General features: G+C 55.5%; 1 protein-coding gene across 5 annotated transcripts in view; it reads left to right on the forward strand.

Moving 5' to 3' along the window:
- The window catches only part of NFASC (neurofascin), a 157,061-nt gene extending 143,977 nt beyond the window's left edge, over window positions 1-13,084 (forward strand). For 4 of the 5 annotated variants that reach the window (XM_058669071.1, XM_058669069.1, XM_058669070.1 and 1 more), the window contains 3 exons: window positions 7,463-7,594; window positions 9,819-9,888; window positions 12,293-13,084. In XM_058669071.1, coding sequence (XP_058525054.1) covers window positions 7,463-7,594; window positions 9,819-9,888; window positions 12,293-12,524 — 434 coding nt within the window. In that variant the 3' untranslated portion in view covers window positions 12,525-13,084. Of the gene's footprint in view, window positions 1-211; window positions 329-1,442; window positions 1,596-7,462; window positions 7,595-9,818; window positions 9,889-12,292 lie in introns of all 5 variants that reach the window. The other variant, XM_058669073.1, reaches the window with a different exon arrangement.
- Window positions 13,085-25,168: the final 12,084 nt, after the last annotated feature.

Below are 25,168 nucleotides of genomic sequence, written 5' to 3' on the forward strand. Positions count from 1 at the left end.
TGCCCCATGTGTCCTATCCTCCTGTTTGGCCCTGCTTATTGTTAGACAGCAACTTTTGTGAATGTTCACTTTAGACTCTGCCCTTCCCTTGCTGACGTTGTGCACGTGTGTGTGTGCACGCAAGCCTGTGTGCATGTGCACATGTCTCTTCCTGTGTCTCCACTCCTGCCTCCTTCCTCATCACTAACTCCTCTTCTAGCCCATCCACCAGCCCCTGATGAGCAGTCCATATGGAACGTCACAGTGCTCCCCAACAGTAAATGGGCCAACATCACCTGGAAGCACAATTTCGGGCCTGGAACTGACTTTGTGGTTGAGTACATTGACAGTAAGCATTGCTGTGCGGGTGGTGGTGGTGGTGGCGGCGGCAGTGGCAGCAGCAGCGGCGGCGCCAGGGAGTGGTAGATGCCATTAAACAGATCCTGTGGACTCCCCTTCCCCAGGCTCAGAGAGACCTTTTAGCTTGGCTTCATTATGGCTTTAATGAAATCGATCCACACCCAAGCAGGAGTGAGGTGGGGAGAAGGAGGCCACAGGAGAAGGAAGGGACTCCCGAAGCCATTAGTGACAGCCTCGGGTTGAAAGCACTATGCAGGAATTTGTCTCTCTCCTGCCTGGGGTATGTATGGGTCCAAGTAGTTTGTGTGGGAGCTAATTCTCACTTCTGTATTGATCTCCCAGCCAAACTGTCTATTTCAGCATCTCCACCTGAGAGGTGCATAGCCGTGGGCTATAACCGCTCTGCTTGCAGAGAATGTCTGCAGCTCAGCTTGCTCTCCCAATGAGCTGAATAGGGGATTGAGCTGCCTACTCATTCCATGCCAGTTCTTGGGACCTGGGGAGGAGGGCCCAGCTGCAGGTACAGCCAGGTGCGCTGCATTGTCTCCCAGAAGCCTCCTACTCTTGGCATCAGCCCCATCTCCCTGGGCCTCTATGGCCCGAGCTCTAAGCATCCAGGCTGGCTCACCCAAGCCAGAAGTTTACCCCAAGCTGACTTAGATAGAGGAAGGAACAAAGCTGGTTGGTCTCCAGTTGTGTGTGTCCAGAGAAGGGGTTTGCGCCCACGGAACCTGGCATCCATTCACCTGTGTCTCTGGCACTGGCATTGAGAAGACAGAATCCCGTCCCATGACCAGGTGCCAGGCAGCATGCTCCCAGTGCCTCCAGGACTGCAGTGTGTGGGCTGATAGACTGAGAGGGATGAAAATGGGTCAGACTGCTGCGAGGATACGGTGTTTCAGGAGCAGGAGTCATGCTCTCAGCGCAAGGTCATTGTGCATGGATGGGGGTTGGGGACTGCCTGTCTGTGTGGTGCCCTGGACTCGTGGGCCCTTGGCCCTTGCCCCACCCTCTCTACCTTTCACAGGTGACCAGGAACCTAAGTGTTCTTTCTGCAGCTCCCAGGACCTGGCTCTAGGCTGATTGAGATTTCTGTTCCCCAGGCAACCATACGAAAAAAACTGTCCCTGTTAAGGCCCAGGCCCAGCCCATACAGCTCACAGACCTCTATCCCGGCATGACGTACACGTTGCGGGTTTATTCCCGGGACAACGAGGGCGTCAGCAGTACCATCATCACCTTTATGACCAGTACAGGTGAGAGGGGAGCTGGCTGGCCATCCCCTGCGAGCATGGCACATCTTGTTCTCCTCCTCGGCTTCCGCCCCCTCCCCACCTTGCATGGTGCCTCATGGCTGTTGTGATCCATCCGTCAGAGGCCCCTGGAAGCCATGTGCATGCACCATAGAGAGGAAACCTTGGTTTTTGACCCCACAGGGCCACGTGCAGGTCAAAGGTAGGCAGAGGCTAAGAGCATTTGGGACAAAAGAACTTGGTGTCTGTGAACCTGGTCGCTGGGTATGGGTCTGAGGAAGGATGCAGAGGAGGGCCACCTACCCCATGTGAGCAGGGCTTTTCTGCTGCATGTGGGACCAGAGGGTGAATAACTTAAGGTCTCAGTGGCGCGGAACTGCCTCTCCACTGCTGTGTTCTGTGTCACTTTCCATGGCGGGCCACATGATGTGGGGGAGCAGCTTTGTTTTCTGATTGAATTCTGGTCCCAAGTTTCACTCAATCTGGAAGCAAGTGGCTTTAGTGCTGCTGGGAGAGAGGAGGAAGCCTTCAAGAGGTCACCATGGTCAGAACTGCCGTGGACCTGGAGGGCTGCAGCTCCCAGATTTTCCACTTGGTGGTGAAGAGGCTTCTTCAGGCATCCCAGTGAATGGGCAGCTCCCCCAGCCAGGGCCCCGGGAAGAGAGCAAGCCCTGGGCATTTTGAGCCATCAGGGTGGATGGCCGTCTGGAGCCCCTGAGGGCACTGGCTTGGCTAAGTGTGTGCAGCTTTAAAACCAGGCAAGGAGTTGCCAAGTGCCCTGTGTGCTAAGCCCTGGGGCTGAAGATTGCATGGAGGAAAGAGGTGAAGAAAAAAAGGATCAGTCCCCTTGCCAGGGGTATCCTAATCAGATGCGGGTTATTAGACACAAAGGATGGGGGAGGGGCCCAACATGATTTATATGGACTCTGAGCGTGACTTAAATATTCATGACTCTCCTTGTGCCTGGTCCAGCAAGACTGCTCCTCTGGACTCACTGCCCATTTACATATGTGGTGCGGCCACCCCTCCCCCTCCCGCTTGTTCCCCTGGGGCCATCTGCCATCCAGCCTCTGGGGTTCTGGCTGCCTGCCGGAAGCTAGCAGATCGATTCCCTGCAGGACCTCTGAGTGAACAGCCCAGCCCGTCCAGTTCCAAGGAGAGCCAAGCAAAGAAACTGGACAGGTGACCAGCAGGGTGGAGCAGGTGGCAGGATGCGTCAGGCTGCTCTTTGAACCGGCTGGGGTCCCAAGCACTTGCTTATTGGTGCATGCGTTTGATTTGGCTTCCTTTCCAACTTGAGTCTCGCAGTGGCAGGAAGCAGGGATGATTGAGGATGGAGCTCCATCCCGGGAAATGCTGCTGAGTTGGCACGGTCTGCTTTGAGACGTGGGCTTCTCTGGGTGTTAAGCCCCAGGCTGTGGATGAGGGTTAGGGAGAGTCCTCAGAAATGGCCCCAATCTGCTTCAGGATGTTCACACAGCACACTTGTATCCATGCTTCCAGAAGTCTCTCCTCTCTCTCTCTCTCTCTCTCTCTCTCTCTCTCTCTCTCTCCCTCTCTCTCTCTGCCTGAGTTGGGTCTGGGGATTCAGAAGCCTTGGTACTGACAGGTCACTCCGGACACCTCTCAGGGCAAGCTGGGGTGAATAGGCTTCTGCCCCTGGCTCTGAGCATGCTTTGTTCCCTTTCAGGGGAGCTGGAAATTGCTGTGCAAACCACATAGGGAAGATGAAGCTTTTCATGTTCCCAAGTCAGTGTGTGTCTGTGAGGGGTCCATGCCCTCAGAAAGACACCCTCTTTGCTGTGGGTGGGTTGCAGTGCCTGGTCCAGTCCCCCAGATGCCTGGGTCTCATCAAAGCAGGAATCTGTGAGCATCTCTGGGCTGCCACCACCTGTCACTTAGGCAACCTCAGGCCAGTACTTAGTCCTCAGCCTCGAACCCGCTGCAGCAGTTCCAGGAGGAAATGGAAGGGAACCACTAGCAGCTGCTCGCGTGCCAGTGTGCTGGCATGCTGGCAGTCCTGGCTCTAGCCAGAAAGATCCCAGTGGAAAGTGAATCATCTGCTGGAAGCTTTTGAAGCCAAAGAGACCTGCGGGGACTGCAGGACTCTGGGGCTGTCAACGCTAACATGCTGGGATGAGGCCACAGTCGGGCTACAGGTGAGAGGCATTCATGAGTTCGCAGGGGCCACGTGGCCAACAGCCACTCAGCTATAAGCCGAGAGGATCGACACACCCTGGCCTCTGGGTGTCGCTGTGCTGGACCCACAGGGATTGGAAAGAGGTTCCAGTCGAAGGCCATTAACTTGGAGCCTGGCTCCTCTCAGAACACGAGCCATGAGGTCACATTCTAAGTGAGAGATTATTGCGTCTTGAACTCCTCCCGGTTCCCCAAAGCCAAGTCACTTTGATGAGGGTTTGGTTGAGGCTGCCAAACTCCCAATCCCACCGCCATCTGTGCCCTAGCCTCCCAGGGAAGTCCTGGGCATTTCAACCAGAATGGGAGGTGACATGTGCCCTTCACCTGGCACTATCAGGGTGAGGGCTTACTGTCCGGTGCGCTTTCCTGGGGCCGTGGTGTTCTCTCCCAGGGGAAAGTGGGGGGAATCTTTGGAAGAAATTGTCAAGAGCCGGCAGCAGCAACACCAGGCAGGTGATGGGGAAGTGGGCACTGCAGACCTGCAACCCAGGTGCACACACAGGGTCCTGTCCCGCCTCCCAGTGCATGGGCAGGGTGCATGGAATGGGGATCCCAGGCTAACCATGCTAAGTTAGGGTCAGGTTGCTGCGTTAGTCAGTGAGTGGTCACTGGCCACCTGTCATGGGAGGCTGTAATCGTATGTGGTCATCACTAGGTATTAGCAGGACGTGATCTCCAGAGGATTCCCCATGGCTGTCAAAATCCACAGATGTGCAAGTCCCATATGTAAAATGGCATAGTATTTGCATATCACCTATACACATCCTCCTGACTACTTAAATCATCCCCTAGACAGTACCAACTCCATGTTAACACTATTTGCATAGTTCTTGTATTCTGTCATTTAGGGCACAATGACAATATCCATGCTTGGGAAAGGTACAGCTATCAAGGGCCTGACCGTGTCCCCGTCCCAGTGGTTAAATGTACAGATGCAGGGTGCAAGGACACACAGGGCCAACTGGGATGAGACGCCAGGACCCAGGAAACAGAACAATGAACGTTAGGGTTGTATGGAGTTGTTGAGAGAAGGCATGAGTTGGAAGGAGCACAGGGGCAATGGGCCAGGGCTCCTGGTAGGAAGGGCAAGACGCCCAAAGGGGCACCCAGGAAGCCTAACCCAGGAGGCAAGCCCAGAATGCAGAGACATGATGTTCTTTGGCAGACATGACAAAGGTTTCCTGGGGTAGAATGCTGTTGGTTCTCATGGCATCCCTGGACACCAAGGGGTGCAGGAGAGGGGACCCCGAGCTCACAGGGCATGAGAATGGGGGTCAGCAGGGAGTGGAGAAATTCAAGGGTTGCTGTAAAAGGGGGTGCATGAGCTGGAGGAGAGGAATATGTGGACATCTCCTTGGGGTTTGGTTGTAAGAAACGGGAAACCTCCATGTGTCTAATTGCAAAGAGGAAGATGCTGGACAGGCCTGAGGGCCTTAGGGGATAGGAGTCCGGGGAAGGGGCATGGGGTCCCCTTAGGGAAGGAGGGAGCGGCCTCTCTGGAGAGGGAGCGGAGAGCCCTGGTCTGCAGCAGGAAGGAGATCGGGGTTCAACTGTGTGCTTGGCAGCTGAGGTCATTGCTGAGGGAGCAGGGAGCAGGCATGGGGGAGCAGCACTGCAGGGACAGAGACAGGAAGGACAGGCCCAGGACAATAACAGCCAAGACCCGCTTGGAGTAGGACACAGCAATGGCCATGGCCTCCGCCTGGGCCTGCATCCCAGGTGAGAGCTGAAACATGCAGAGACCCACAGCAGGGGACTGAGGCAAGCTGGAATGTGTGGTGGTGCGGAAAGGCAGGGCAGGGTCAAGTTGAAGGGAAGAAGTGTCCCACCCCCCAGGCCATGGCTGGGGAGGGGCTGTGTGAAGGTGGTGAAGCAAGAACCTTTGCTGCCAAAGGCTCTGCTGCCAGTCCCTGGGGAGCTAACGGTACACCTGACCAGCCCCTCCCTCCAGGAGGTAGCTGCAGGGTGAGCGGCAAGAATGGCATAGTCAGAAGTAGGGATACTCTGGGCACACCCAGCACCGCCAGTCGCCAGACCCTTGACTTCCAGCAAGTCCCTCACCCTCCCTATGCCTCAGTTTCCTCATCTGTGAAGTGGGTGTGAAAAGAAAAAAAAACATGCCATTAGATAATGCCTGTGTGAATTGCCAGCAGCAGTACATCCAGCGGGCATAACTACTACTAGAGAGAGAGAGAAATTACAGTGCTCTGGGAGAGAAAGGCGGGGTTGGCTTAAGCTAGAGAGGCCTCTCCAGGGATGTGATCTTTGTCAGGAGCTGTCCAGGGAAGGCAGACAGATGCAAAGGTCCCGGGGCAGGAGTGATGGTCACATGCTTGGCTGGAATCTGGGGGTGAGGAGGATGTAGTGGGAAGTTGGTTAGAGAAGTGGCCAGGGCCAGCTCTGACAGCAGGGGAGGCCTGGTTGAGGTGGGCAGGGTTTTCTCAGTAGCTGTGGAAGCTGGGAGGCATTGCAGCCGGAAGTGAGCTGATCCCCCTGTGGGGAACGTTTCTGATGCTGAGTGAAGGTGGCCTGCAGGGAGCAGTCGTGGGTCAGGACCATCACAAGCTTTGATCTTGTGGAACATGGCACTGCTCAGGGCTGGGTGTCTAGAAGTACCTACCCTTTTTGTCCTGGCCACCTACTAAGAATCGTGCACCATTGGCAGGGGTGGGAGGAGGCGCCATGGGCTATGATGATGGTCTCTGTCCCCACGGAGGTAGAATAACAAGTGATGAGAACCTGGGAGTGCAGGGGCCAGAGCGGCCCCCACAGTGTTGCTCGTGCTTGTCCCTGGGGCAGGGGTTAGGGAGAGGTCCACAGCCATGGCTCCTGGGGCTCCTGCTGCCGGGTGGCTGTCCCTAGGCCTGCTGGAGTGAGTTCTGTCCCACAGATTCACCCCTCTCCTGGTGTGGTATTTCAGGAACTGCCCCTTTTGCTGTGTAGCCCTAACTCCAGCCTGCTCCCCTGGCCTAACAGGGGCACCTGCATCAATCAGATGACTTCCGCCTACCCATGTATGTACTCCTACCCCAAAACATCACAGCAGGGTCTGTCCCCTTGAAATAGGTCTGCACACACATAGGTAGGGACACACAGTGTATTACTGCCCCCAAGGAGCAGGGTAGGGGTGTCACAAACCCTGGGGTGGCAGTGGGGGCTGGGGGAGGAAAGAAAGCACAACTCCAAAAGTGCCAAGCCCATGGTCTGCCGAGGATGACCACCCCAGCATTGTGCACCTGCCCAGACCTACAACGGTGTGCTCAGAACTCTCACTGAGTGAAGAGGCTGGTCTCTCTCCACCCTGGCGCCCTTGAGGGAAACTCATTCCTCCATGGCCACCTCTGTCCATCCTAGATCCCTGCCAGGCAGTGACACCCTCGGGTTCCCAGGATCCCTGCCACGTCCTCAATGGATGTTTTCCTCCCGCCTCCTTCTGCTTCTTCTCTGCTCCCTCCACTCTTTCCTTTGCCTCTTTCCTCATCTTTTAACCTTGGCTCCCGAGTGATTTTCTTTTTGTCCATTTCGTGGTATGGTTTGGGCCAGAGGGCTGCTAGGTGGAGTGCTAAGCTCCAGGAGCGAGACCACATGGCATAGCTGCGGCTCTCTCTCACCCCACCTCCTCACATTCCCCACAAAATCACTCATGCCTTTGCTTCCGGCCTCCCTGCCAGCTTACACCAACAACCAGGCAGACATCGCCACGCAGGGCTGGTTCATCGGACTCATGTGTGCCATCGCCCTCCTGGTGCTGATCCTGCTCATCGTCTGCTTCATCAAGAGGAGTCGTGGTGGCAAGTACCCAGGTGAGCTGGGGCAGGACCCAGGTGAGCCAAGAGGAAGTACCCAGGGGAGCCGGGGAGTACCCAGATGAGCTAGAGACAGTATCCACATGACAAGGTAAGCTGGTAGGGGCAGTACCCAGGTAAGCCAGGGGACAGCACCCATGTGAGCCGGGGGACAGCACCCAGGTGAGCTCGGGGGGCAGTAACCCAGGTGAGCCAGGGGGCAGGACCCAGGTGAGCTAAGGGTCAGGTACCCAGATGACTCAAGGGACAGTATCCAGGTGAGCTAGGGGAAGTACCCAGCTGAGCAAGGGGAAGTACCCAGCTAAGCCAGGGGAAGTACTCAGCTGAGCCAGGGAAAGTACCCAGCTGAGCCATGGACCAATACCAAGGTAAGCTGGATCAGGAAGTACCCAGGTGAACTCAGGGACAGATACCCAGGTTAGCAACAGGCATCTCTCTTGGGGGTGCCACCCCAACCAGCACCATGGAACTGCTGTGTCCCTTGGCAGGCTTGCGGCACGTCCTCCTGCTGCTGCTCTGGGTGTCTTTGGGCTGCCAGTAAGCCTGTGGGTGTGTTCAGCTTGCTTGAGGTGGAGGAGGGCACCCCCATCCCAGCAGGTGCAAGGGGCACAGCAAGAAGTCCACCTCAGGGAGGAAGGAGCTTCTCTCCCCAGGACCCACCGCCTATCTGCTCACTGCCTGGGCTTTCCCAGCTTGCATCCCATTAGAGTATCCTGGGGAGGGAGAAGACGTGTCTGGTGTGTCCGACCAGGGAAGAGAAGTGCTTGGACGCAGGGACACAGCATGCAAGGCTGCAAAGGAGGGCAGAGTCCTAGACGCTTCTACCCACAGGAGGGGAAGGTAGAGAATAGGGCTAGGGGATGTGGGATGTGGGTGCCCCCTTAAAGGGCTTTGGGCTCCCCTGGAGTCCCAGAGGCATTTTTCTCCTCCAGAGCTTGCCTGCAGCCCAGACACACCAGGGCCAAGGAGCTTGGCCTCTGGTGTCTGGTGTCCGGAGCCCTCTGCTGTTGCAGGGCAGGGTGGGGAGGGTGACAGGAGACAGGATAGCAGATGCCTCAGGGTGTAGCTCTTGCTGCTCCCTGTGAGAGCCCCATCACCCAACCCCAGCCCCACTGGAACCCAACATGAAGGAAGTAGAGGGGATGAGAATGTCTGCTCCATGTCCCTCTCTGCTGCTCCTCCAGGAACCCTGGGATTCTAAAGCCATCGCCTCTGCTTTCATCAGAGAGCATGGAAGATCAGGAGCCCTTGCCAGCCAGGGCCATTTGCTTTCACCTTGTGATGCTAGGTCGGTCATGGTGGTTTTTCTTCTGTAAGAGAGGAAGTCAGGGTCCAGGAGAAGGCAGCCTCCATCTGCCACTAGCACAAAGGTAGACCCAGTGAGTTCATGCACATGCTGGGTGGATCTTGGCTTCTGAAGGAACTTGTCAGATAGTCCCCTGAGCCTGCCTTGGCCCCTTCCAGAAAGTGCCCCATTCCAGGAAGTTCTTCACAGCTAAGCTGCTTCCCTTCAGCTACAGGGTAAGCCCTGGCACATTACAAAGATGAATGACCCATCACTGATGTGTTCTTCACATCTGAAGGCCTCAGTTTGCCACACCTGAAAGTGAGGTGACTTCCCTGCCCTGTGCCCACTGCATACCAGCCTCTGGACTGGGTGAGAGGGAGCCAAGGAGAAAAGAGCTTTCTCCCCAAGGGCATAGCAAGCAGCAGAGAACACAACAGGCAGGGCCTCCTCTGGGCTTGGAAACACCACAGAAGAGGGGGTACAGGAAGGGGACATGCCAGCAAGCTAGGTCCCAGGCAGGAAGGCATGTCACACACACACACACACACACACACACACACACACACACACACAGGCCTCAGGGAATGAGCTGCTTCTGTTGCAGACCTGCAAAATGCACACAAATCATTCTGGTTTTGAGCAGAAGGAAAAGGTGTGAACAGAGGAGGATGTGCCTTTGGCAAAGAAGGGATGCTGTCGGGTTTGGAGTTTGGGGAAAGCGCTGGGGTAGGGGTGAGATTGCAGCTGTGAATGGAGCTGCAAGAAGAGGAGAGGAGGGAGGAGGCAGGAGGAGTGGGCAGCTGGTTGAGTGTGGGAAGCCAGCACCAGGGAGTAAGGGCCAGGCTGGGCCTCTTACATTCCGCCACACCCTGGACTGCGGGCACCTGCTCTCTGCTTACTTGCCCTGTGTCTCTGCTTCTCTTGCTGACCAAGTGCGAGAGAAGAAGGATGTTCCTCTTGGCCCCGAGGACCCCAAAGAAGAGGATGGTTCCTTCGACTACAGGTGCGTGAGTTCCACCCTTCTCTGTGTCCATGTGCCAGCACACTGTCCCTTCTGCCCCTCTGGTGGTGCCATGGCAAGGATTGCAGGTACCCTTATACCATCTGTTTGTTCTATGACATTCATTCATTCCAGTGCCCAGCTCAAATACAATAAGCACCTGGTTTGTAGCCTCCCACCTTTTTACTGTGAAAATGAGCCCTGGGCCTCTTGTGCTGCGATCCCCTCTGCCTCAGGCCTCCCCTCTGCCCGCACCCCAAACTTGGAAGTGACATTCCAGGAGGCAGCGTGGTCTTCAAGCCTCCAGATGTGAATGGCAGGGATGGGGTGGGGGAGTGGATCCTGGGCCTTTTCCTCCTGAACCTGGGGCTGTCTCTGGGTGCAGGGCAGCCATAGACCTTGGAGAGGCATCTCCTGGGGCCAGGAAGCTTGTGGCTCAGGTGCCAAACACCTTCCAGCGAGGGTCTGGGAGGGGGATGGTCTCTGTCTCTCTCCCCTCTGTCTGCCCCCAGTCCCCTAATGGTCTCCTGGAAGCAAGGTTGACAGGTGACAGGACCAGGGCACCCCTAATTATTCAAGTCCACTTAGATCTATCCTTTCCAGACCAGACTCCCGTGCCCCGCGAGAGCTTGGCCGAACCCCTCTCCTGACTGGGTCACCTCTGCACTTGACTTAGTGTTTGCAAATAGGATAGGGATCTCCCCACATTCATAACACAGTCTCAAAAGCCTGCAGGAGGGTGGAGGCCCTAGTAGCTTCTTTCTACCCTGTAGCACCCTGTGTGTTTCCCGGACAGCCACCTCTACTGCTCTTGCTGTTAGGTGGGGACACACAGCCTGCCTTAGATGATCAGCCAGCCAGCAGTTTTCTGCATACTGGGAAGGACCCAGTGTGAGCAGGGGAGGATGCCTTGTGACTGCTCAGACTGCCAGGAACCGCTGTGGTCCCACCTGCAGGGACCAAGACTCCTGCTGCTGCTTTGGGCTGCCTCCCGCCTGGGAGTACGCCTCCCCACTACAGGGCAGCTGACAGCACCTGGTCCCCCTCTGAACCTAAAGGGCAGGCAGAGTTTTCCTGGAAGGAGGGGCACAGTGCCAGAGAAGATACTGGCATGGTGTGGGAGGGGCAGCTCCGGCTTCCTGGGGAGCGCAGCTGACATCCCAGCTTGCAGGGGTCTGTGCCCAGGACCTGGTTCCTTCTTACCCAGCAGGCCTCCCAGATCACCCCACTTGTGAGTGTTGCTAAACAACACCCCAAACTCATTAGAAGCATTGCTATAAGACCCCCAAACTGGAGTCTCTTTGCTTGACATGCAGAAAACTGTGGTGAAAGAATAGAGGTGCTTATTGCAAAACTCTGAGCAAGGAGCTGGGCAGCTAGTGCTTAATTCCCAGGCTTCCCAACTAATCAGGGGTAAAAAAGTATTGATGCATTAGAATTGGTACTGATGTGTGTGGTCCAAGTTCCTGGTTAGTCCATGGTGTTCACAACCTGCCTTGGATTGGTCAGTGATGCTGTGCTCTTAGGGAATTTATGATGGCCAGGTGGGCTCCTGGACTGGGGTGGGGTGCAGTTACATATAAGTGGAAGTCACCTTCTTCCCCAGACCTGGCATTACCCTAAATGAGCCACACGTGACCAAGCTGGACAACAGTTTTATCCATGGGAGAAACAGATGACTTTTTGATTCCTGTGATTAGAACCAGATGTGCCTCTTCCTCAATTCAGAGACTCTCTCTTGGTAAAGCAGCAGCAAGCACGCCTTGGGCTATGAAGGGAGGAAGACAGAGGCTGGGTCCTGCCTTCTCATACAGAGGTTCCTTCATTATAGGAGGTGCTTAAGAAAGGGCCTGGGCACCTCACTAGGGGGCTGGGAAGGATCTGGGGCACTTATTGGGGTGTCCCCACCCCACCCCCTGCTGCTGCTGCCTGCACACTCTTTTACCTGCTAGACCCCAGCATCTGCTTATGGATACACCCAGTATTGGAGAGAAACAGCAGGAAGGCTGAGAGGCCAAGACATGGGGGCAGTTTCGTCCTTTTGTCAAGGGCAGAGCCTTGCCCCGGGAACCTCAGGTCATGGAAGGTCATAGCTGACCCAGGCACACTAAGGCCAGGCCATAGAACCCCCAAAAGAAGGCCCAGAAATCCTTACCCCGGCTGCATCTCAAGTCTGTGACCATGCCTCTCCATGGGAGTGCCCCCACCTCCTCCACGGTGGTCCAGCCTCATGGAGGGGACCCCTACCCAGCAACCCCCCAAAGTGTGGGCTCCAGGCCCTGTTTTGTGTGACCCGGCACTTGGCTTTGGAGGACACACCAGGTACTTGGACCCTTAGTTTCCTCTTTGTGCGCTGTGTGGGATGGGCAGGGGCTGGCCTCTTGATTGTGTGTCTCTCTGTGGCCAGTGATGAGGACAACAAGCCCCTGCAGGGCAGCCAGACGTCCCTGGACGGCACCATCAAGCAGCAGGAGAGCGACGACAGCCTGGTGGACTACGGCGAGGGTGGGGAGGGCCAGTTCAACGAGGACGGCTCCTTCATCGGCCAGTACACAGTCAAAAAGGACAAGGATGAGACAGAGGGCAACGAAAGCTCGGAGGCCACATCCCCTGTCAATGCCATCTATTCTCTGGCCTAGCGGAGCCCGCCCAGGGCACAGCCACTCACTACTTTGCAAGAGGGAAGAGGGGAGAGAGGGAGATGAAGCCGCTGCAGACCCTACTACACAGCCACCATCACCTTCTGGGACAAGGGTACAGCATGGGAGGGTTCCTGGGGAACCACCCAGCTACCCACATGCTCCCTCCCAATAACCCCCTATATCCCCAGGTACCGCCAGTGTGGAAGAGCTCAAACCATGACTAAACTGGCTGGAGAGGGAACCCTGGGCCCTTTGCCCTTGTCATAGCCACCCTGGACATCCCCCCTGGACCCCACTTCACATTGCCCTCCTTTGACCCCAGCTCCGGCACTTACCGACTCTGTTGGCTGCGGTACTTCTCACTATGTTGATTTGGGCTTTGTGTGTCTTCTTCCCTTCGGACCACCTGGAGTCTGCATTTCCTTTTCCTATTTGAAGAGGTGTCCCTGAGAGAGAGGGACTAGGTGGCTCCTCCTACCAGAGCTGGTGGAGAGGACAGACAGGAGCCCCAGTATTCATGCTGCCCCCAGACCAGCCTGGTGACGGCCCAAGGATGCCTCTGCGTGCACCTTCCCTCGCCCCCGACCCTTACGCCTTGGGCCTGGCTGTTACTAAGGGAGTGGGCCTTGACACCCTTCTGAAGACAACAGTATTTTTGGCAGGAAGCTGTGCTGGCTTCCTTGCCTTTCTGTGCAGTTCACTTGGGAGGCGAGGATGCCTCTAGCTCCTCCATCTTCCCTCCACCCAGAGAATCCAGGATACAGGCAAACTGCACGAACTCTGCAGTTGGAGGAGTAGGAATGTGCTCCGGTAGAGAAGACTGTCCTCGGGAGGCCAAACTTCAGGCAGCAGTAGATGGTGTTGGCCCCTGGCAAATGGTGCCTGTGTCTAGAGGGAGCTCCTTCCTCCATCCATTGGTCGGTGCCTGCAGTGAAACCAGGATGCAGGGAAGGGAAGTAGAGGGTGCCTGCCCACCTGCCAAGGGTCTTGGCTGCTATCCTCAGGTGATGGTGCCTGGTGCTGCGAAAGCCTTGCTGGTATGTTTGGGGGTGTAAGGCCCTGTCCTGCCCTGCCCTCCTACCCCTAGTCCAGCAGGTAGCCTCACTTCAGTCAGCTCTGCATGACACTGAGGTTCCTGTTCGACATGGCAGGTGCACAGGGACGGAGCCAGCCAGTCCTTTCATGAGGGTATACATGTATCAGGGCTCCCCTGAAGTGACACTGTCTTGACCATGCTGTGATTCCCCCCTGCCCCGGGCTGGGGCTCTCAGCAATGCTCTTCGTATGCCTTATGTAGTTCTGGTCTGTCCCCAGAGCTCCTAGGTGCCCGGCCCTTCCCTGCAAAGCCTCGAAGCCTCCAGCATCTGCCTGTCTTATGTTATTGGTGGGTGGCCTGTGCAATGCCCATGCCCCCTGCCAGGACCGAAGCAGCCACTCATGGGCCCTTACCCTGGGCTGCAAGAAGAGCCACTCAGACCTACCGTTGCCAGAGTGAAGGTGTTGCCTTCACCCCCCCACACACACCTAATCCTCTTTGAAACCAAAGGTACCCGGTGGCCTCGGCAAGGCAAGGGAGAAGGGAAGATGTGGAGCCTGCGCGGTCTTGAGCTGCTGCCACAGCAGGAGGCTGTTCCAGGAGGATGAAGCTGCCCACCCCCCCCACATGAAGGGCTCACCCACCAGGGGCACAACTGCTGGGCCCTGGAACCCAGGCAGGACAAGGCTGGTGTCCAGTGGCTTTGTCTAAGCGTCATTTTGCCACATGTTGAAGCCGCAATGGTATTAGCAATGCTTGTGTCACTTAATAATCAAGACCATAGACACACACACCGCATCTGCAGGAAAAGGTACTGGAACCCAGTACCCAGCCAGAAGTGGTTTGTGATCCCTAGAGTGCACCACAGCCCTTGGGCCCACGCTACAGCCCTAATGGTGAAAGGGGACAGGGTAAACAGCAGGCAGCTGGGGAGGGAGCTCAGGGTCCTGTCCTCCAGCCCTCCTCCAGCAGCAGCAAGGACAGTGGGGTATTCCTGCAGCCCACCCAGTGTCACGAAGGGCCTTGACAGTGGGAAGAGTGTGTAGGAGCCAAGCCAATGACTGGCCATTCCAGGATGTAAACTCAGCGCTGCATTGCTCAGGCACTTTGTCGTCCACACTGCCCCTGCACCAAAAGCAGGCTTGTAGGGCAGGAAGGGGCCAAGGGTGTCAGCATAGGCACCTGCCCACCTTTACTGTCATAGGGTCTTGGGAGAGATGAGCTCTCCAGTTCTTTGTACCCAATTCTAGTGTCCTGGCAGGCTCTGAACCATCCTCCCCACATGTCGAGAGAATCTGCTGCCTTTCTCTGTCTCAGGCTGTTGCTCTGTGGCCACCAAGAGCTGCTGCAGCGCCACTGGCAGGGCCAAAGGATCACAGCCCTTCCAGGCAAGAGCAGATTCGGGGATTGAAGCACCTAGATTTTGCAGCAGGTGCTCAGTGAGCTCAGAGCCTGAAGTGCATGGTTTGCAGGGTAATAGAGGCTGCCCTTTGCAGAGTCTGCCCCAGCTCAGCAGGAAAGTAGTGTCCAGCCCTCCCTACCATCTGTGTGTCTCCAGCAACTGCCCCCAAAGCCTATCTACCAACAACTGTGCCCCAAGTGGGCGATGCTGTGGGTGTTCCAGCTTGCCTGGCCGGGGGAAGGGTAGGTTGCCTAGCAGTGACTGTAGAAGTTGCGCAGGCTCAGCTGTGGAGCTGCACCTTCTTGTGTGCTCTCTGTCCATGGCCATCCCTGCAGCAGGTACTGCGACGGGGAAGTCAGTTGCAGCCTCCACTCTCTCCTGGGCTCATCACCCTGGGAGTCTCCAGGTAAGAGATGAGTTGGGACAGTTCTGCCCTGTGTGGCTAAAGCTGCTAATGGCTACACACAAGTAGGAGGAGGCTGCAGAGAGAGAACTTGGCCCATGTGGTCAGCAAGACCGGACAGAGCTGGGCACTCAGTGCTTGCAGGATGGGGCTAAGGAACAACCCTGCTTTCTGAGCCTCTTTGCTCGGCCCCTCAGGGGCAGCTATTTAGCCTGTCTGTATTTTGGTGCCACCACCAGTTCAGTTACTCTTGAATATTTCCCCCTATGGAGGCACACTGGATTATGGTCAGGTCTACATGTCTTCGTGTCCATCTAGGCCTGTGTGAGATGTGATGCAGGGGGCAATGTGTGGGTGCCATGCAAAACTTGGTCCTTAGTCAAGTGACTCCAGGCAGAATCTAGAGACAGAGTGACCTGCAGGGGAAGGGAGACCCCCTCCCCCAAGCAGAGTTAACACAGCTCTTTTATGGCACCTGCTCTAGCCAGTGCTGGACCTGGAGCAAGTCTTAGGGCACCCTTAGCACCCTAGGCTGGAGGCAGTTGGACTTAAACCTCACTGTATCTGTTTTTGTCGGGGGTGGGGGAGTATGGTCTTGCTTGGCTGATGTTCCGAAGGGTTGGAGTCTTGTAGGCTGTTCACCAGTGGGGCTACTGTCAGGGACCCCCTCCCCAGGGGAATGGAGGCCCCTCCAGCCAGCCCCTGCCAGATGCATGCTTGCCCATGCTCATGGTTAGGTCCAGCAGAGTATCCTGCATGGCAGCCAAGGAGCAGGTGCAGGAGGTCCCCAGTTTAAAGGGAAATAAAGATGATTTGGTCCAAGAACTTCAAGTGTCCAGAGGAGTCCATGTGTGCTGGAAAACAGCAACAGACCTTCCTGTGGACTGCATGGGGCCACCATACGTGAGGTGAAACCAGGCCTTTCTCCATGCTGGGCAGGACATGCCTCCCTTCTCAGCTAGCAAGGATCCACAGCCCTGACAGCCTCTCACAAGAACACCCAGAGCCCACCCAGATCTTGAGCCACACATACCCTAGTAGTAGGGTGTGAGTATGGGGTGGGCGGTCAGGAGTGATAAGAATGCAAATCAATGTAAAGGTGTCCAGCTGAGGACGGAGTCAAGGGTGAACAGGTGCTGAGTGAGCAGGCGAGGAAATGGAATGGCAGGGTCAGTGACACTCCAGGGCACACAGCCAGCCGGGCAGTGTGGGCCGGGCTTCTTTCATGTCACCACAGCTGCCTCCTTTTCACAGAGTAGTGTTAACGGCAGATCTATCAGACAATTTCGCTGCCCGGGTACCTCTTCCACTTCTTCCGCATCCCTCATAAACACCCCAAAATGGGCTTTTCTGAGTGCGGGATTAGCCAGTGCAAGGCAGCCTGTAGTTACCAACCCGAGCCATGCAGTACAGGGAGGATCCAGGCTGGAGGTGAGAGTGACAAGCTGATGGATGTGTGGTGTTACTATAAAGCCGAGACTGCAACCCCTCGATGGTGCCCCCTGCGTGGGGACACCTGGAGCCCTCGCGGAGGGAGAGCACAAAAGGGCCTCAACCTGCCACCCGAAGAGTTGCTGGGCTGGGGTTCAGCAGATACAAGACTTCAGTGAAGCAATAAAACACAAAAATCTGGGAGACACTATCCCAAATTTTGTGTATGACTCTGTTTGTGGTTTGTTTTTAGCTTTTTTTTTTAAGCACTGCAGATCAGCTGCCTCTGACCTGCTGTTTGTTATGACTCCACAATGCCATGTCCCCAAGCAGTGTTTGTCCCTCTGCCCGATATCTCCACGCCCCTCTAGAGCTGAGCTGAGCGAGCATTCGTCGCCTGTGCTGCCCTCTGTCCTTGTCCCCAGCCCCACCCCACACTGGACCCTAGAAGGACCTCTTACTCTGCCCCCACACATTTCATTGGTTCTGTTCAGTGGGAAAAGTGTCGCTGTTCCTCCCATACCCCCACCGACTGGCGTGATTTCTCTCCTTTGGTGACACAGTTAACTCCGTCGACAAATCCTGTCCTAACCCCTCTCACATCGTGTTCTTCCCATGGGACATGTTACTTTGCATTAACCCACTTGGTTGACAACAGGTGTGTGTCTGAGGGTGTCGTGCAGCCTTCAGCAGGGAGGACTCATGGGTCGTGGAGGACTGTCTAATCCATGGACTTATAAACTGACTGCATGAGCAACGAAAAGGCCAAATTATTCTGGATTTTTTTTCGAATCACTGTAAAAACAACTGATTTCTTTTGTATAGAGAACACTAAACATATAATCAAAGTTGTTCAGAATGGATTGTGGCCGTGTGATTTGTTCATTTGCCTCGGTTAATGAGTGGGAGAGGAGTGTCAAGGGATGACGGAAGTGAATCTTTCAGGAATGGCCATGAGATCTAGTAGGAATCCAGCATCCCAACCGGTGCGTCTGGGTTCAACGCCAGCTCCTAACCAGCTTCCTTCCAACACAGACCCTGGGAGGCAGCAGTGAATCACTCAGTTGTCTGGGCCCCTGATATCCACAAGGTAGACATAGACAGAATTTCAGGTTTCTGGTTTTGACCCCGCCCAGCCCCAAACTGTTGTAATCATTTGGCGAGTGAACCAGCAGATGGAAGACCAGGCAACCTCCTCTGTACTTCCTTTGCTGCCATAGGACAGAATCTTGACCTTGGCTGGGAGTGTTAAACCTTTGGTGACCCAACTCTCACTTGTCCAATTGTTTTTCACCATTTCCCTCCCAACACCCTGAAGAGTAGCCATTCCAAGCTATTTCTAGCACCTCATGAAATACAATAGCTGCTTAAACAATGCAATAGTGTCTCAATTTCCCAAGTCTGGTAATTTAATTAAGAAGTATTATGAATACCCTACTCTGTGCCTGTTAGTGACATAAGAAAGGAGGGTAGAATCCCAGTCCACGGGAAGTTCAGACTACCTAGGAGACAGATCAGGTAAGCAACAGTGATCCCAGACTGTGTGGGCAAGGGGCTGCCTCCATGTGGTCCCTGTGAGAGGATGCTGGCCCAGAGGTGGGGCAGCTTGGAAGCCATCCTCGTCATCTCCTACACTCCCCTGCTTGATGCTCACACAGGCCTGGAAACATTTGAGTCCAGACCCTCACCTTCCCAGGTCAAGCCCCTCCGCCTGCTTTCTCCTGCTAGCTGAGCCCTCCACAACAACTGGAGGAAAGGCTCTGACCTCTGGCCTGGCTTCCACATCCTTACCACCAGCTGAGGGGCCATGGGCTCATGGGGTCTTCCACACATACACTTCACACTTCGCTGAATCCTGTGTGCACATACACATCATCTCTGACACCTTGTATGCACACACACCTTCACCCAACACTCCACACACACTCATCTTCCTCAACACCCTGTGTACACACACACACACCCCCGTCTTCTCTGATACCCTGTGCACACACACTTCTTCCCTGACACCCTGTGCACACACACACACATACATGTGTCTTCCCTGGGTCCTGCTTGCGTGTGCACACACACAGACACACACTCACTCATCTTCTGCAACATCTTGTACATACACACGTGCACAGTTTCATTTAGTTCCCCTCACTGTGCCCCAAGAGCACTGGTTTCTGCCTCATGGGGCTTGGTACATGACATGTGTTGTCTGCTTTTTTCTCTAAATTATGACTGTCCTGAGTGCAAGAGATCATTTTCTGTTGCCACATTCAGAGTGCCAATGCCAGGCTCCCTGCAAGCCCCAGCTGAGAGGCAAAGAGAATGGTTAATGAATGATGGCGTGAATGAGGCAACCATTAGTTGCCAGGTAAATTCACCTATCTCATGTCATTGCAAGTGGATACTGAACTGGGGTCTGATGTGTCAGGGTGTGGCTCTACCAGCCTAGGTCTTAAAACAGAAACCCCCACCCAGTAAGACAGAGAGGGAGGGAGCGAGGGTTTTGCACAAAGAAAGGCAGACTCAAATCAGCATGGGCCAGACAAAGCGACTGCCTCCTTCCAGAGTCCTGGACCCCCGGAATATGTCATCCCTCATTCCAGTCTCCTGAAGGCTGCGCCTCCCAGTCCATTACAAATGCTAATCTCCAGCTTGGCGCTGGATTAACGGACCCAGTGGGGAGGCAACCAATCGTATTCCCATCTTTATTAAGAGTGAAGACTGTGCTCAGCTGTCCCCAAAGGGCCAGAATCCGGGGGTCATCCTTGCCCCTCTCATCAAGGCAGCCAACATTATATTAAGCAGGGATGGGTGGAGGTGGGGGGTCCAGCCTCCCCTCCCTACTTAATGCCTCTGAGCCCATTTGTTTGATGTCAGTTCCTGCTGGAGCCGGGCCAGACAGTGGGCCTTAGAGCAATTTGGAGTCACAGCTGCGGCCCCACAACCCCAGAGGCCCCACCACCCAGCCCCTAGAACTGACTGCTGATTTAGCATCAGATCCCAGTGCAGGGGAACCACAGCTTTGTGCAGCCTGGGGGTGGGGTGCAGCCTGGGGATGGGGCTTAGTGGGCTAAGCTTGATGCGGTCTACAGCCCCTCAACTCCTGCTCAGCCCAAGCCCTAGCAGGAGCGCTCAATGCTTGGTGGAGGGACGGTTTCCCACCACAATCAAGTTCTGCATTTAACATCCCAATTGCCCCCTAGGAAGGCTGCATCCCATTCAACCGAAGTCCAGGGCTGCAGTAGTGATGGGTTGCCACAGATAGCAGCAGCCCTAGGCAAGAAACGGGGCAGGTCTCTTGTATCTTCCTCAGGCAAATGCAGAGAGAGCAGATGAAAGTAGAGACAGGTAGACAAAGGAGATGGGAGGGTGCACCCCGCACTGCCAGCAAGCAGAAACTCCGGAGTCCAACGTTTAGACAGACCTTCTCCCAAGGTCCCTGAGCCAGCACTGGGTTAGTGGGACACATTAAGAAAGCTGTGTTCTCTAGGAGGTGAACCTGCCCTGTGCCCCCTACATTGGCAGTTGAGCTTGCAGCCCCCCACAAGCTTGCTCCCCAGGAGTGGAGGTCTTACACAAGCCACCAAAGCTGGTCAATTTCCTATCCAGCTGGTGCCGGAGGAAGCAGAGTAAGTTTGAAAAGAACGGGGGGACCCTGAGCACAAGCCCCCAGCCTTCCCCCACCCCAGAAACCAGTAAGCATCAGGGGAGGGGCTCCAGCTCCAACAGGCTGGGGATGGGATGGGGGCCTGAGTTGACTATGACACCAATGTCACCAAGGCAAGAGGGCCCCAGATGGTGTTTGGGTCATACTACATTTCCATCAAGCCACTTTGGAGGCGAAGAGGAACTAACAGTGCTGACAGCTCGTGTGTGAGGCTTGGTGAAGGCGATGGACACTTTATGCAAATCACCTCTTGCTACCCACACACCAACCCTTTCAAGGCAGCTAGCTTTTTGTCCTCATGTCCCCTGCACCCCTTTATGCTGCAGAAACCGCGATTCCAAATGGCAGAATTGTTCGCTCAGACTCAATGAGCGCCCACCCCAGAACACCTGAGTGGTCCCAGGAGCCCCGCTGTCCCCTCAAAGCACCCCCCCACAGCACCGTGTCCTGCCGACCCCAGAAGAGACCCATGAGTACCAGGCAGCCCACCGACATGCGATGAGGCAGCCACGCCCTCGGTGGTGAGTGCAGGCACTCCGCCCACAGCTCAGAGAGCAGCTGTGCCACCCAAGGAAGGTCACATCACCTCTCTCGACCTGTGTTATCTCAACAGGGTTTGTGGTTGGAACAACCTTGTGCATTGTTGTTAGAATCAAATCAGCTAAAATGTTCAAGAGTCTAGGAACAGTGTCTGATGGATGGCTCACACTCTCCAGTAATTTGTTACATTAAATAAATGAATATATTGCCTTACACTGTTGTCTGTTTCCAGAATGTTCTTTCCACCCTTTGCAGCAGGCCCATCTGGGTTCGATGTGATTTGCCGTAATATGGCAGGCATCTGTCACCCCCAGGCCTGGTCATGCACCTCCAAGGGCACAGCCAGTGCCCCACGCCCTATGTGGTAGCTAGCCCTTCACCTCACACACAGTGAGAGAGTCACTTATACACTTGCCTTGCCTCTGGGCCCCCATGATTCCCACAGGGATCCCATTTGTGTAAGACTTCAGTCTGTGGAAAGTGAAACTGAAAGATGCATTTATTGATTAGGGTGCGAAACATTTTGAAATCCTTGCACAAGTTTTTTTTATAATGCACGGCCAAGGTTTCAGCATGGCAGCATTTAATGTCCAGTTAATGGATCAGTCCATACCATCTTGGGGCAAGGAGGGTAGGGGCAGTCAGGTGACATCTGGCCTCCAAAAGCAAGTTCACCAGGTTCCTCAGGGCTACGAATGAGGGCCAGTGGGTGATGTGCCTGGCAAAAGGCTCACTCCACAGCCATGCTAATTTACTTCCCTAAAGTACCCTAAGTGCTCTGGCCTCTCCTGAAGGCTTGAGTGCCCACACTCCTCCCTCCTGGTCCTCCAAGCCCAGGCCTGGCTGGGAGAACACAGTACAGCCTCCACCCCAAGACAGCACTGGTCAAGGACGCATCCAGTGTCCTGGGGTTATTTTACACCAGGGTATGGGAGCCTCTCTCTTCCAGGATGCAAGAATGAGCTCTAGGCCTCGCTCCTTGTCAGCACTGACCGTGTCTCTCCCCAGATCACAGTCAGAGCTCTCAGCTCTGAGGGCCAAGGGAGTGAAAATCTGCCACCTTCTCCCTCTCAAGGCCCAGCACAATCTCCAGGAGAAACAGAAATGCCTACCTTGAGGTGGGCATCATGGCACAGTGGGTTATGCAGCTGCTTGGGACATCCACCTCCCTTATCTAAGTCCCTGGGTTTGAGGCCTAATTTTTTGCTTTCAATCCAGCCTCCTGCCAGGTGCACTCTGGGAGGCAGTAAGTGATAGATCAAGTATTTGAGTACATGCCACTTATGCCAGAGACCCAGATGGAGTTCCTGGCTTCATGCTGTCCCAGCTCTGCCTATTTTGGGTGGAAGATTCTCTCTCCTGCCTCTCCCCACCTCATCACACTGTCTTTGAAATAAATCCTTGTTTAAAATGAACTCCTTCCTTAGGAACTACACACCAGCCTCCTGCTTGTGTTTCTTGCAGGTGCATGTCCCCGAGTGACTGGCTGTGTGATTCAGGCCACAGGGAGAGCACCTGCTAGGCCTGGAGTGCCAGAGACCATCCCTAGTACCCACCTACCTCGAGAAGGCCCCAGTGCCCTCCCAGTCCCCTTATGCAGCTCAGGCCCGCAGGATACTCACGGATCGAGAGAGCCCCAGTCACTGCACTTGGCCAGTAGATCCCCCACAAAGAATGCCAAACCCACACAGGGCAGCCCCTGCCATGCACCCTGGCCCCTCCTGGCCACTTCAGCAGGTGCATCCACTGGGGAAAGCAGGTTCACATTGCAAACCGTGGCCAACCAGAAACAGGAGGTGGCAACACCCAAACATAGGAGTGTACGCGTTCCCAAAAGCCACATAAAAATTGTTCAAGATCTCCACTGCCATCAGAGCGGGCTCTGGACCCGGGGAACTTGGGCCGGAAGAGGCCACATGCTTGCTCACAGGGTCTCCACCTGAGCTGAGGTGTGTGTAGATGTAACTGCCTGGTGCAGAGGCAGCCCTAGGCCTAGGCTTATCCCTTGGTCCCCTCCCCTCCCTCTCCCCAGCCCCTTTCTGCTTCCAACCCTTTTTCAGAGCTGGCAGCCTCGGTCCATCAGGGGCTTTTCACAGAGCCCCCCCTTTCATCCTATTAGTGAGTCTGGGAGTAATTACGACTTCATTAGCCAAATAGGTTCTGGGCTCAGAGACTGACTCTCACTGAGGCAAGCACAAACACCCACCTCCCTCCATCTGAAGTTCATCCCCTGAGGCCTCCAGTAACAATGCAGCCGGAGCCAGTCTGGGGGTTGGGGGAAGAGCCAGCAGGAAGGGGGACGGAAGCCTGGACGGCTGGCCGATGGGGAGGGAGGCACATCTGCCAGCTGCCCCAGGGATGCTGGACAGAGAAAGGGACGACACTCCTGCAAATGAGGGCAGTGACCCTGTGTCAGTCTACTGCTCCTTGCCCTCCGGCCCTACTTGCCCTTAAGTCACTGGATGGATAAGGGCGGCAGGGGCGGGGCGGGGGTAGTTGTGTTGTGTTGTGTTTAGGGGGCATGATCTCAGTGAAGTCAGGGCCCAGATATTGCCCTGCTCCTCTCTTTCTCCCCTCTCCTCCCCCACTGCAGGGCAGACAGCACCAGGGACAAGGAAGCCGCTGACTGGTCGGCAGACAAAGGTGCACCTTGAGCTTCTGAGCTGAGGTGGGGGGCAGTGAGGGACTGGGGAGCAGGGGAGAGGGGAGGAGAGGAGTGTGCACCTGAGCCAGTCAAGCAGACTATTAGGTTTCCACACGTGGGAGAGGCTGCACTCACTCTTCTGTCATCTCAACCTCAGCTGAGCTTCTGTTGGATCAAACTAATTCTATGCTGCAACCAGACCCTGTCTTTCACTTTTCCTGCTCTCCCCATAGATTGTAGAAGCAGAGGCCAGTCCTCCTGCCTCTGTATGGAACTCAACTTACAGACTGCCTGTAGACCACCAGGTGCTAATCACCGCCTCCCACCTCTCACTCGGATGGGGAGAGCAGTGCAGCCGGCCAGGTATGCAGCCAGTATGAAGAGGTGCAGGTTCCATTGTGGCCATGAATGGACAAGCAGACACATGCCTCTTTGTCCACAAAGCTTGCAGAGAGAGAGCTGGCTGCTTCTCTCAGGGGCTCTGTAAGGAGCAGCTGGTGAATTCTCACTCTTGCTAAGGGCCCCCTTCTGCCCTGGGTCCTCTGACAGCAAGATGCCATCTGCTGGGGCTGGACACAGAGGCAGGCAAGCGGGGTAGATGGGGTGACCTCTAGACAGCCCAGCCACACAGGAGACTTCCAGCTCCGTGCAGCTGTGGTCCTGCCTCTAACCTAACCCCATGATGCAACCTTCCCCCGACCTCCAACCCCAGTGCACACCCAACCCTACTCCTAGCCCTTCTAGGAAAAGGGAGTCCTCAGGGGCCAGCCCAGCTGTGCATACTGTGTCCCTGCTTGCGCTCCCTGACAGCAACCGTCCTTTTGTTAATTTTGCAATTTCCCAAAGTGCCAGGAGCGTCTCCTCCGACAGCCATGGCATCTGCTCCTCTCACTCTCCAGAAGGCCGGGTGGGAGCCATACCAGCCGCTTCCCTAGACTCCCCCAGCCTCCCACTCCTTCCACTACTCACCTTGGCCCTCTCAGCAGTGTCTCCCACTCCCTCCCTCATTTTCAGCCCTGGCCCACAGCACCCATCCCATGGCCATGGCCGGCAGTGTTGGCAACACCTGCCCCTTGGCGTGCAGATCAGCGCCCACTCTGTTACTTGGAGGACTACGGACACAGAGGGTTTTTGTTTTTGTTTTTTTAAACCATATGAGGCCTGCCCAGGATCCCTGGCAGGAACAGCAGCCAGAGGGCCTATGCCACAGGGAAGCCCCATGCTTGGCCTTGCCCACTGTCCCCTGCCCTGCACGCACAGTGGTCCAAGACAGCAGAGGTTCTAGCTTAGCCCTCAGCCCAGAAGACCAACTGGGAGAAGCCCAGGATTTTTGGCCTCCAGCGCTGGTGGTATTTGGGGCTGGGTGATTCTTAGGGGTGGAGTCTGGCCAGTGCCTTCTAGAATGTTTGCAGTATCCTGACTTCTGCCCCTGCAGGGGAGTGATTCCCTCTCCCTCAACACCCACCCCACTGTGGTGATAACCAAAACAGTCTCCAGATTTGGCCGAATGCCCCCTGGTTGAGA

This window comes from Ochotona princeps, chromosome 10 (assembly GCF_030435755.1).
Source record: "Ochotona princeps isolate mOchPri1 chromosome 10, mOchPri1.hap1, whole genome shotgun sequence".
Lineage (NCBI taxonomy): Eukaryota > Metazoa > Chordata > Mammalia > Lagomorpha > Ochotonidae > Ochotona > Ochotona princeps.